The 13,804-nt window shown below is 36.4% G+C and overlaps 1 protein-coding gene across 1 annotated transcript in view; it reads right to left on the reverse strand.

Annotated features, from left to right (window-relative positions):
• Positions 1-3,958, reverse strand: part of scarb2c (scavenger receptor class B, member 2c) — a 155,118-nt gene extending 151,160 nt beyond the window's left edge. The window contains exon 1 of the mRNA XM_028802315.2: positions 3,454-3,958. Within this exon, the coding sequence (XP_028658148.2) occupies positions 3,454-3,654 (201 nt within the window). The 5' untranslated portion in view covers positions 3,655-3,958. The remainder of the gene's footprint in view (positions 1-3,453) is intronic.
• Positions 3,959-13,804: the final 9,846 nt, after the last annotated feature.

Consider the following 13,804-nt stretch of genomic DNA (forward strand, 5'->3'; position numbering starts at 1 on the left):
TGTTTTGCATTAAAAAAGGTACCAGACTTTTCCTATTTTTTTCAAGTTAAACAATGCAGAATTTTTAAAATAACAGACATGATTCCTCAAAATTCCTTCAAAATTGAAGCTCCACTTGAATCACCTTATATAGAAGGAAAAAAGGTTTTTAAAAAAAGAAATGATATAACTATATACATATGTTCATAATGTATATATATTTATACAAAGTACAAAATGAAAAAATAAAACTTGACAGATTCAGGGGAAATTTGTTCACATCACACTTCCAGATAGAAGTGAAACTGAAGCCGACAGGTGTTTGGTGAAACATGTTTTTAGAAAAAACAAAAAATTAGCATTTCTAACTGGCCATAAAATTTCTGATTGATACCTTTAAGAAATGTACCAATCACATTTTTTAACTATATGCATAAATGAGAAATTACAGTTCAAAAGTAATTTATTTGCATTAAATACTTAATGTCAATAATACAAAACTATTTCCATAACTGATTTTTTTAATCTCGTCTACCTTATGAAAATAATCAACTAAAAGTTGCTGATAATCCACTCAAGCAATCTAAAATTATCAGTTACCAATTTAGATAAAATGTTAATCCAAATGTCATCCATAAAAAAGATGGGACAAACTGCTGTCAGATGAATGTAAAGGGGCTTTTCAGAGTAAAGTTAAAAGATGGAGAATATTTGTGCTAGTGAACCCAGAAAATGGTCATTAAACCATCAAAACGGGAGAAAAATAGATAAACCGGTGAGTCTAAATTAGTGAGAATGTGAATGTGCCCAAATTCCTTGCCCTGCTGCAAGGACAGACAGCAAACCCTGCCATCCTAAACTGCATTAGCAGTTAACAGAATGGATGAATGGAGAAAGCTATTAACAGCACTATAGTAACAATGGGGTGTACTGTGTGCACAATATACCGGTAAAAAATATTAAACAGGTTGCAATAATGGGCAGTCATAACATAAATGTAAAATTACTACTTTGGAGATCTGTACACAGTACTCTATTACATTTTTGGAATGTAAAGAGCAGAGAGCACTATATTAGCAGTTTTGATCACTTTTCTTAAATTATATTCAGGTTTAATTGAATGATAGTTCATTGCAACTCTAATACAAATAAAGCAGATAACAGATGAATGAGGGGAAAAATGCATTCTATATTTTGCTTAAAATAAAATGTCAGTAATATAAAGCCATATACTGAGTCAGAGGTGAAAGTGTGACGCTGACAAACACAAGCATGTGAGAAGTGACTTGATAAATGACATTTGCCACAGATACATGTTAAAACCTTTGTTCCTTTTCTTGTCACTCTGAATACTAGATGATACAATGTGCTCATTCAATGGCATAAAAATGTTTAGTTAGCATAATCATCAACCAAGGGGAAAAGAAAGTAACTGCTTGGCTGTATCTTACTGAAGTTTAAATATTTTCAAAAGTATAGTACAAGGCAATACTCCTCAACTTCCTAATACTCTTGTAAAATGTTGACTGTGCATAATAAAATAATATATATTTTATGTTTTCTTATTTATTTAATTTAAAAATAAAACCCAATTTTTGTAACAACATGCCTGTTTCTGGATACTGGAAGCCTTTCTATAGATTTGAGTGATTTAAGGCCTCTGACTGGCCCCAGTGAGCTGAAATTTTTCCTGTTTGTATTTGCCACTTTTAAGTTTAACCATTCAAGGTCAAACTAACTGTTTACCAAAGTGGCTAGTTCTGCCTCCTTGAGCTGGTGGGTTAACCTGTTTGCCTGCTAAAAGAAAAATGGGCAGAGGGAAGCACTGGAAACCTGCAATTCTCTAACATTTCAATTTCTATAGTTGTTCAGGTTTTGACCTTACAGAGCAACACATTATTGCTTCACACTGTATTTATACTTTAACTGCTCTTATCGCTTTCAAGCCCACTTTCTTAAGTCACATTTGTTTGTACTTCACTGTACTAAATTTTACTGCATACAAAACATCTGTTAACCATTTAAAACTGTTATTTGACATAAACAAAAGTTATACCAACAATACAATATCAGGAAAGTACATACACACAGCTTATCTCTTCTTGCTCCCAATGGCATAACTCAAGTGAACTGAACTTCTTTGCACTCTTTATTAGATCTTCAGGGTAACTCAGCCACAGGGGATGCACAAACCAGTGTGTTTCTTCGTGCTGGTCCCAAGCCCAGATAAATGGGGAGGGTAACATCAGGGAGGGCATCCGGTGTAAAATTTTGCCAAATCAATATGCAGACAACAATACAAATGCTCGAATGTTTTATTCTGCATCCCAACAGCTTTTACACATCACCAAAGTCATCCAAAGTCTGGCATCGCAACATCGCGGACTTCTCTGGGGATACTTACGACAGGGATGAGCACAGGGTGAAAACCATCCTTGGTTGAGACACCAGTTTATAAAAGGATCCACTCACACAAACATACACATCCACACTAACACTGTAACATTTTAGAACTACCAGAATAATTAACATGCATATTTTTAGGAAATAGGAGGAAAACCTACCGAATAAAAAAACCCCATCACGTGTAGTACAATTCAAACTAAGGACAATGTGCGATTCAGAAAGGAGAGCTACAAAATGTTACCTTAGAATTACTTTACAACTGCAATAAAATAATCAAGTCCAGAGCTGTATCATGCATTTATATGAGCTTTAGTAAATTACCAAAAAATGAGAAGACGTTCTGGAAAAAAAAAAAAACCGTCCTAACATCACGTGTTTTACTAATTCAGGGTTTCACGGTTAAACTGCTTGGATCAGACAGGAACTTAGTCCTTCATAACGAGATTTTAAAAAATGTACAAACTTTGAACCCCCCGCACCATAACTGATAAATGAAGTCACTACATGAGCACTTTGCTTTCTGTAGTCACTCCTGACAAACTAACAACCAATCCCAAGATAGATAGATAGATAGACAGACAGATTGATAGATACATACAAAGGAGTCATGTGCCAACTTGAAGCTTTCTGTTGCTCCATAAGGTAAGAAAAAGAGAAGTATTACCTCAGAAACTGTTTCGATGCTGTTGCATTGTTCACTTATCGCACAAAGTAACAAAAAAGAATATCGTCATATGTACATCTCCAATAAGAATATTTTATTTATAAAATGTATGTGCTTTGAATACTGTCATATTTACTCAAAGCAAAATTAACCTAGAACCAAATTTCCAAGTTGTACGCATACGGAACTCCTAATTACTGCGTATGGACAGCTCCCAAAAACGGCCAGGGCAAATCCTACTGGGCACAGGCTCGACCGCTATTTAACCTTTTAAATCTGCTAAAACTTAATATAAATTAGGCATCCCCACCGCTGATGGCCTCATGTATCGGCAGACAATCAAGTTGCTGTTCTTCAATAACACCTTTATTATTATTATTAATAATAATAATAATCCGACTTACCTGCTTGACCCGGTTATTTACAATATCCTGAAACACCTGCGTCAACACCAGGGCGATGCTGGCAATTAGAAGCGCAAGGGACGCAACGCCGATGGCACAAATAAAACAGGACTTGCAGAAAACCATAGTGCGTCTACCGGACACTAGAGAATCCGTGCTGAATCGAACACGACTGGCACTGTCCTCGCTTGGGCTAGACATGCCTGTTCACATCCTGGCTCGTCCTGGACAATAAACAAGCCCCCTAAATTCTTCAGTATCCCACACTAGAGTATCACAGGCGAACTGACACACCAACGTTTGGTCCTGCGGTGATACAACTTCTGACACAGATTTACACTCCGGAGAATGACTGGAATTTTCGTCGCCGATAAATGACGTCATTCGCAATTCGTCCTGTCACTGTATTTTGCTAAACTACTATGGGGGCACGATTTTGCAAGCATGATTGACAGAGTTCCCAATCAGGATCCAGATACCTATTCGTGTTCTAGTCACACTAAATAATCTGATGCCTGTTTATGTGTATGGGTGTGTCCTTCAGGGCCGGCCGACCCGTGTCTTCGCCTGTCGTGCCCCTAGAATTACATTGTTACTTACTGCTGGCAACATTCTCCAGCCCCGTTTCTATTGTCTTGCTTATTTTTGACACAACATTGGGAAATTGTTGTAATCCAATTCACAGTCGCAAGGCACCGCAGACCCACCCACTTATGCTTACACTCACATAGGCCCAATTTGTAAAATGTCACTCAATTGATCTAACACGCACGTTTTTTGAACGTGGAAGGAAAAGTGGAACAATGTTTCTTTTTCTTAGTTCGTTACCCAAGTGGACACATGTTTTCATTAGTACATCTCGGGGTCAGAAAACGATTGGATTGCTGTTCCTTGAAAAATCACTTTAGAGATTTCAACATTTGTCGACTGAGTGGCAGGGGCGCCAGTATTGGGCCTGGGTGTCACACTAATGCCAAATTTGGGCAGGCCTTTTTATGAAATTCTGGCGAATGTACTGCTAGGTGGTGATACTTTTTGTGACGACAGACAATACAGATGATTTCTTAAATCACCCAGGTTTATTTTTAATCAGTTAAAAAATTCTGAATTCGTTTTAAGATGACAATTACACACTACTGTATTTCCAGGAATACAATGTTAGTGGGAACTCGGCAAACTTAAAACTCTGGTCTATGTTTCCAGAGCCAGACATTCTAGTGACTTTTATTTACAAAAACAAACTTAAGTTAATCAGCAATCCACACTTAACATGTAACATTTGCCTAACTAGGGAATTTTCCACTTAGGTGCCCAGTGCAATCTCTCAAGCAGAGTGCAATGAATCTTAATGAATAATGGTAATCTGCCATTGCTTTGGCTCACACCCCATTTTTAATACTATTTGGTGAGTGTTTTGTAGGAAGGAGCCACTCTTTGGCCTCCCCTGACCTTTCTGAACTGAGCTGGGTGCCCAGTGTATTCATTCTCCCTGCTGGGTTATGTTCATGTTGACAGCTTGAAAACAGAACAAAGCAGTTTCTGAAGTATCCTGAGGGCTTAACCCACTTTAAATGGTTTGCATATTGCTCCCAGAATATATCAGAAAAGGAGGCAAATACTGTACATACATAGGAATTAAAATATACAGAGATCAAAAGTAAAGGGCTGTCCATAATCTAACCTAATAAGAGGACAATGCATGGTTATACACCTGACCAGGAGGCCCCAATAAATGAGAATAATATGGGTTGATGAAAATCCCAACCGGAGTGATTACTGTTCCCTCTCCTGGTATGACTTCCAGCTTAATGGAAGGAGGATGGAGGGAGACTGCCTTCCAAGGTCATGAGTTCCACCAACACACTGGATGGCATCCTCCCTCTGGCATGGATCCTGTCTGAACATCCACTGGGCTGCATGGGGTCAAGAGAGGAGAAAAACAATTCCTGCCCGGAAGGAATGGTGGAGGAAGACAAAAGAAAGACATAAAGAACAAGAAGGAAGAGAATTGTTTATTGTGAAAAAGCCATAAAAAGGTATTTTCTTTAATAAAAAAGGTTGCTTTGAATCCAGGCCTTGTGTCTTTGTAGTTGTGTCAAGAGTTTAAGGCTCTGCTATGTGCAGAGTGGTGGCTCTGAGGCTAGGGATCTGTGCCGGCAATCGGAAGACTGCTGGTTTGAATCCTGTAAATGCCAGAAGTGACTCTATTCAGTTCGGCCCTTGAGATTTGTCCAGGGTATGACATTAATCTGCATCCAGCCCTGCAAACAGGTTCTCCACCTTACAGGGAAAACTTGGGGGTTGATGGCAGGATTGGCGCTCCAGCCACTGCAAAAAACCTCACACTGTTCCAGTGTAGTGCTGAAGTGTCACCTGCTGCACTTGGGTCCCAATCCAGGTGGTTTGTCATGTGGTGTGTGCAGCAATGCACTATCAGTGCATGCTCCCAACCTCTCTCTCTTTGTTCCCTAGTGGCCACAACAAATACAGATTCATTTTATATTGGATTTAAACAATTTTATGCCAAATAACAATATCCATTTCATATTAGCGTGGATATGTAAATTTATTAACACTAATACTTTCATGAATCATCAGCTAATTTCAAAATAAGATTTTCTTCTGTTGGGTCAGAGAGCCAGAACCTGTAGAATCAGAAAGAACTATAATATAGGAATTAGTCCCCAAAAGGGTAACAGCTTATTACAAGGCAAACTAATTTTCATTTGGACAATTTACTGGCCTCAGACAATCTAGCATCTTACCACAAGACTGTGTAACACAGTCACCAAAGGAATCACACAAAAGAAAAGAAGTCCATTGTGAAGCTATTTCAGCATAGAATTGAGGGGTTTCTTAAATGTATTAAATGACTTCTTTCTAATAGTGTTTACTAATCAATATAACTTGATCATGAATTTAATTAAAAATAAAATGCAATGTGAACTACAATCCCATGGCTGATTTTCTCCATGTGTAAATTTTTACACTGAATGAAATCTAATATTAGAAGAAGTTCATAAAAATAAACAAATATGATTTTTTTTAACTTGTCTCACTAATGAACAAAGTTATCGAAGACCAGCTGGCATTGTGTGAAAAGGTAATTGCCCTCTAGTTCAATCATCCCACTTGAGATAATTGGAGTCAGCTGACTGAATACAGTCAGGCGTGATTGCAGTGATTCTCTCTCACTCTGACCTTTATTGCCAGAGTGAAACTGCCAGCACAAATGTTCAACAAGCACATAATGCCACAGACAAAGGAAATTGCTGAAGAGACCAGGAAAAAAAGTCTCTGGAGCACATCTACCCAGGAGTGTCTGGCTGCCAATATTACTCCAAAGGTGCAGCATAAAATCATACAAGAAGTCACAAGGGTCTTAAAAGCATCCAGAAAACTGCAGGCTTCTCTTGCTTCAGCAAACTCAGTGTTTATGACTCCATAATCAGAAAGATAATGGGGAATAATGGGCTTAATTGGAGAGTAACAAGGTGGGAACCACTGTTAACCAAGAAGAACATAGATGCCAGGAAGCACCATGATAATACCTAGTCCTTTTGGGAGAAAATTTCATAAATGAGGCAAAATTTGAACTTTTTGGGATAACATGGGTCTCACTATACACAACATAAAATAAGCACAACATTCCACAATAAGAACATCACCATGCATCAGGGTAGGAATATTGAAAAATCAGTGCCCCCTTAAAATACGGGGAGTTAAATAGAGTGTATACTATAAGCTTCATCTTCTAAAACACAGAAAAGTTTTTAGTTTTAATTTTTGCAATTTAAAAATAATTGACATGGAAAACGCATCAATCGATTTAACTGATTAGTCTAAAGAAGCCTAACAGATTTAATACCATCCATCCATCCATTTTCCAACCTGCTAAATCCGAACACAGGGTCACGGGGGTTCGATAAATTACTAAATAAACAGGATAATGATATTTGTCTGTCTAGCTGTGCAGGCATTGTCTTCTTGTAGTTGTTATGATGTTCTGGCCTTTGAAACTCAAAAAAAAAATGTAGTCATTGGGAACAAAAAACAGTCATGTAAGTGTTTTAAGGATAGACCTGCTCTTAGGTCACATACGTTATAAAAAAAAAAGAAGAAGCAATTACTGATTGCAAATGTCAATCAGCAAACAAATCTTTATGCTCTTGGTCTTCTCTTTGAAACAGCAAATGTCTGCTAAGAAAGGAAATGGTTAGAACATGCAAACCCCAATTAATTAAATATTACTGCAGAGAAAATAATACAAACTCTGTAACAGATCATAGAGGGCCAAAATCTGCAAATTAGTTTCTTTTGAACCAATTAAGAAAATTGGGAGGCAAAAATAAAAGATACAAAAAGTACCCTGCAGGAAAACTATATATTACTTTAAGCAACATGTAACTCTTATGTAAAAAACATAAAGAACTTTTATTTACTACATGATTAACAACTAGAATCAAGTGATGTAAATATAACATTTTGAGAAGTTTATGTAATCCCTTAAAATTAGATCAGTCCCAAAAGTTGCATAATAAATGTTAAAGCTAATTTTATTCTGTGCCAGAGTTGAGCTAACAGACAGAGGTATGTACAATTTTGTATTTGTCTCACCCATTTCTAATTTAGATAACCAATTTGCTTAATAAAGAAATTTAAATCATGCCTTAAATATTGTGTAAATATACTGTAAATGTTTTAATTTGAAAAGGTTTTAAAAAATGTGTACGTTTCTCTTACAGTTTTATCATAATTGTATCATACTAAATGAATAGCAGTAGTAGTAGTTGTAGCAGTGTCAGATATACAAGGAATTGCAATACTTCTGATGTAGAGTAATTATAAAATTATTTGATACTGAAATTCTTAAACTCCCAGCAAAGTGTTACACACTCCTAAATAATACATCATACTTTAAGATTACAGATCACACAGATCTTATAAGATATAATTGTCCCAGTTCCTAGGTCATGAATATATAATTTTACAAGTAACATTTTAATGAAGAATGCAGTCAAAGAATAATTAGCTGAAGTACATGACTGACAATTTTTTTATATATTAATAATTTAACCATCCATCCATCCATCCATCCATTATCCAACCCGCTATATCCTAACTACAGGGTCACGGAGGTCTGCTGGAGCCAATCCCAGCCAACACAGGGCGCAAGGCAGGAAACAAATCACGGGCAGGGCACCAGCCCACCACAGTAATAATTTAACCTCTAATCTTATTTTAGTTTTCCCTAGGTAAACTATCTCTTTATTGAAAATGACATAACCCATTGCAATTATATCTTAATTACATTGTAAAGGCTTTGTTAGAGTAAGGTTAGGTTAATAAGTAAGGCCAATATGTCTTTTTTGTTTTAATAATTGGCTGAGCATTCACCCATCAAAAACATTACTCACTAGAGCTCATCCTCTCAACTTTGATGGGTGGAAATGACAGTTTTTATTTTAAGGCATACTTCATGTTGTGTGGAGAGTCCCTGAAATACGTACATGAAGAAATAATTAAATATATACATTAAAAATAAGTAACCAACAACAAGCATATATTTCATGAGATATTTCATTATTTATGTTTACACATTATTGTACTTAATTGCACATTATTTGATTTTGTCTGAAGTATACACATTTATATATTAAAAAGATGAACAGTTTACTGTTTAAATGAAGATCAAATCTTGATATTTCTACATACGTTAAAAAAGAAAAAAAAACAATGCATATTTCATGTACCTCTATTTTCATATGACTGTATTTTTCAGAAATAAGTAAATAACCATCTCATTATTTAAATTGGTGATCAAATTAACCATAGGAAGGAACTACAGAAGAGCGTAATGTGCAACTTAGATTAATTGATTTATGGAATTAAAAAAGACAAAAAAACTATAGTAAAGGTGTGTAAGTGGACACACAATTTTGCTTTATAAAGAGAAGTTTGCAGTTCACTCATACTCTGATTATGAAGAAGCAACAAAACCATTTGGTTATAGTAGATAACTAATTTTCTGAATTGGTTGGTGATGGACATACTAAGTGAAATAATCATAAATGACAAGTTGTAGAAATTACTCCATGCTGATGATTTAGACATAGTAGACATTGGAAAATTAACTACAGAGAAGAGCTTGGAATTGGTAAGAAGCCCTGGAATACAAATAATTAACAGTAAAAGCCAAAAAGACAGAACTAATGTTGCACAGTGACAAAGGGGGATGAAAAAATAACAGTTGTAGACAGAAGAAATTTCAAGCTTTATCCAGGTATAGTATTTTATTGCAAATGGCAGTAGTAAAATGTAATAAAGGATAATCTGAGCAGGATGGGTAAAATGGAAGGAAGTGGGTGGTGGTATAAATGATCAAAGACTGACAAACACTTGTAAGCTGTACAAAATAGTAGTATGGCCATTGTGGCTATATGGTGGTAAAACGTGGGCCAGCAAAGTGAAAGAGGAGGAACAGGACATTAGAAATGAATATACTAAGAGGGCTGTTTGGAGTCTCTTTAAAGGGAAGAAAACCAAATGTGGATGTCTACATCAGGTGTATTATGAAGAAAGTCATGGAAAGTAGGATGAGGTGGTTTGGACATGTTATACACAATACGGTAGTGAGGATAATCCAGTTGGAAAAGCATGGAGGCTGCCAGTGGAAGATTAAGTAGACAGCAGAGACATGATTACAAAATATTTGAAGTTGCAGGGAATGAGGGCAGAGGATGTGGCAGACAGGGAAAAATGGAGACAGAGTATCAGAATTGCTGACCAATAATGGTTAGGAAGCAGACACATTACCAAAATATTCAAAACCAGAATTATGTTCAAAAACTATGTTTTCTCATTAAGTAAGTTATTTATAATCCAGTTGGAAAAGCATGGAGGCTGCCAGTGGAAGATTAAGTAGACAGCAGAGACATGATTACAAAATATTTGAAGTTGCAGGGAATGAGGGCAGAGGATGTGGCAGACAGGGAAAAATGGAGACAGAGTATCAGAATTGCTGACCAATAATGGTTAGGAAGCAGACACATTACCAAAATATTCAAAACCAGAATTATGTTCAAAAACTATGTTTTCTCATTAAGTAAGTTATTTACTTGGCAACAAAGTTCAGACACTGGTTTAACCATGCCTCTCACCTTCTATAATATGGCAGCCATGTTGTTCTGGGTCTCATGGCACATGCCCAGCAACCACACAACATTGTAGCAACCAGATACACAAAATGTTGATGCCTAAACAAACAAACAAAATGTCAGCACTCATGAAAATGATGTACTTTTACATGGTGATGATGTGACAGTCATAATGGTAAAATTATAAACCAAACAGAATGAAAAAATGCATGCATTCCTGATATCCTTAAGCTTAACTCCCAGCAGGATGCTCTCTTTTTGCTAAATTGCTCATCACTGTCCTGTCCATTCTGTCCCCATGCACATCCCCTGTCTCTAACTGGCCATCTCTCTCACCATCTCACCACGTAATAGCTAATGTGTGGTGACTGCACTAGCTGCCATTGCATCACCCAGATGGATTTTGCACATTGATGGTGTTTGAAGTGGCTCCCAATTTTCTAGGGAAACAGCTTTGAGTGCCTAGAAAAGAGCTATATAATTGTTTTCGTCATTATTATTTTTCCCAACTTTCAAACTCTGTCTTTCTTAGTCTGGCCAACTCCTTGCAGTATTTCTCCGCACTGAAATCACTTCAAATCACTTGCTTGCAACCATCCTCTTATTTCAAACACCCTGACTCTTTCAGAAGTTATCTTGTACCAGATCGTTATACACTATTTGGCACTTTAACATTCAAAGGCTAACTCTCAAAGGCCCTGTTCACATCCTTTCATCCATGGCGCTGTCGGTTCAATAAGGATGATCCCTTACATAATGGATTTTTCCCTGACAACTACAAAAACAAAGCTAAATCCACATGAGCCTGCTCTATGTCCACAATATCTGCATTACTGTCCATCTTCAGTAAAAAAAGAACGCACCATTACCTGCACTTTTCTATGTGTATGCCAATTCAGAACCTTAACCATGTTTTTAATCTCCATCTCATGTACCTTAATAAACCTCACATGAAGTACCATATACATTTTTTGCTGCCTCATATCACACTGTAAAGATTAAAGATCAGGGTCTATATAACTGACTTTCTAAAATTAGATGGTTAACTGATTGTGTTTGCAAATGCCCTAGGGTTATTCCTTAGCTTGCACCTATACTCCATTCCCACACAATGCTGTAATGAATTAAAAGCAGTTAAATACAACCTGAATACTTGATGGACACAGACACACATAGGGTACTTGACCTACTTTATTTCTGTTTTGCATATTATATATTCTATACAGTATATATGTTATTCATGTTTTAATCCATTACAGGTTGAACAAATGAAAAATAAGAATTCATTGCAGATGAAAAGGGTGGTAGATTTTGGTGTTCCCTGTACAGTATGTATGCAGAGAATTCCCTGACAATCAAAATATTGTTAGAAATACTCTTAACATTCTCAAAAGCACCCAGTTCAACTTATGGCTTGAGGGGCCAAAGCAGGATCACGTACAAACCAAGAGCCTAGCTGTGGCACCAGTCCAAAGGGACACCCTTTAAGGACCAATTTAACATTGGCAATTCACACAACCTCTAAGTCTTTGAGTAAATGGGGAAAACACCAGAGTACCTAGTGGAAAATCCATGCAGACATGGTGAAAAGCAGTTAAACTACAGTACATGCATACAACTTACAATTTATTCTTATTAAGCTTAAAGCCACTTATCAGCTCAGTGGTCTACACAATAATCATAAATATAATCTGTAAAAAATACAACATAAATACAAAAAATAATGTTGCAACATAAACTGAGGAACATTATGCAATATATTCCACATTATACATATATATTCATGTACACTGGGAGGTATCACAGTACAGAATCCCATGTAACATAATAATGTCTTACTACAAAGTCACGTGACTGTTGAAAATGATTTGGAAAGTATTAAATAAGTGAACCAACTAAGAATAGCAACTGGTAATCTAACTAAAATTATAAAAGTTAACATTTAGTATACTAGCAAAGTAATAGTCACATTATCAGCATTGATGGAGGTTAGAATGTCTGTGCTGTGACCTGTTGCCTTAAAAACAATGCATTGTTTGAGGTAATGTACTCTAGCACTTTATGGTAAATTATATACTAGTCTGTAATTCTTGAGAACATTTATATCTTATAAATAATAATTTGAATCTAAGTGTTGGAACATTTGCAAGGCACTGCCCTCCCCTACCACTTGTTATACTCTATACGGCATAATTCTTGAGAACATTTATATCTTATAAATAATAATTTGAATCTAAGTGTTGGAACATTTGCAAGGCACTGCCCTCCCCTACCACTTGTTATACTCTATATGGCCAAAAGTGTGTGGACATCCATCCGAAGTAGTAAACCACACAGACTCACACACCAAGGCCACCAACTGCTGAGGCACATAGTGCATGAAAATCATCTATCTTCTGATGCATTCTATTTCCTCTGGAAGCAACATCAGCAGAAGAATTATACGTTTGGAGCTTCATGAAATGGGTTTCCATGGCCGAGCATCTGAACACAAGCCTAAAATAATTGTGTGCAATGCTAAGCATTGGCTGGAGTTGTGTATAGCATGATGACCTTGGATTCTGGTGCAGTGGAAACATGTTCTCTGAAGTGATGAATCACACTTCACTCTCTGGCAGTTAGATGGACGGATCTGTGTGTGGTGGATGCCAGAAAAGTATGCAATGTTCTGGAGACTGCACAGTGCCAACTGTAAATTTTGATGGAGGAGGAATGATGGTCTGTGGTTCTTTTTTAAGGGCTTAGGCTAGGCTCCTTGGTTCCTGAAAAGGGTACTGTTACATATTAAGGCATTTTAGACAATTGTGCACTTCCAACTTTGTGGCAACATTTTGGGGAAGGCACTTTTCTATTCCAGCAAGACTGTGTCCCAGTGCCCAAAGCCAGGTCCATAAAGACATGATTTGACTTCTACCTAAATTACTGAAATTAGTATATTGCACATCCTACAAGATTCAATAAATTAAACATGATCGAGTTATGTTCAAAAGTGGAACATAAACAATACATCAAATATAAAGTAAATAACATTTTTGAAAATACAACAATGCCATTTCCCTTTTCTCTAGTGTGCATGCCTTTAAAAGGAACCAGATTCATTAGTAGAAAATATGTTGTGTTAGGTTTAGTTCCATAACGATGTATCAAAGTCAAATACAAGTCTTTTCAAAAATACCTTCTGAATTTACAATAAA

The sequence above is a fragment of the Erpetoichthys calabaricus genome, chromosome 5 (assembly GCF_900747795.2).
Source record: "Erpetoichthys calabaricus chromosome 5, fErpCal1.3, whole genome shotgun sequence".
Classification (NCBI taxonomy): domain Eukaryota; kingdom Metazoa; phylum Chordata; class Cladistia; order Polypteriformes; family Polypteridae; genus Erpetoichthys; species Erpetoichthys calabaricus.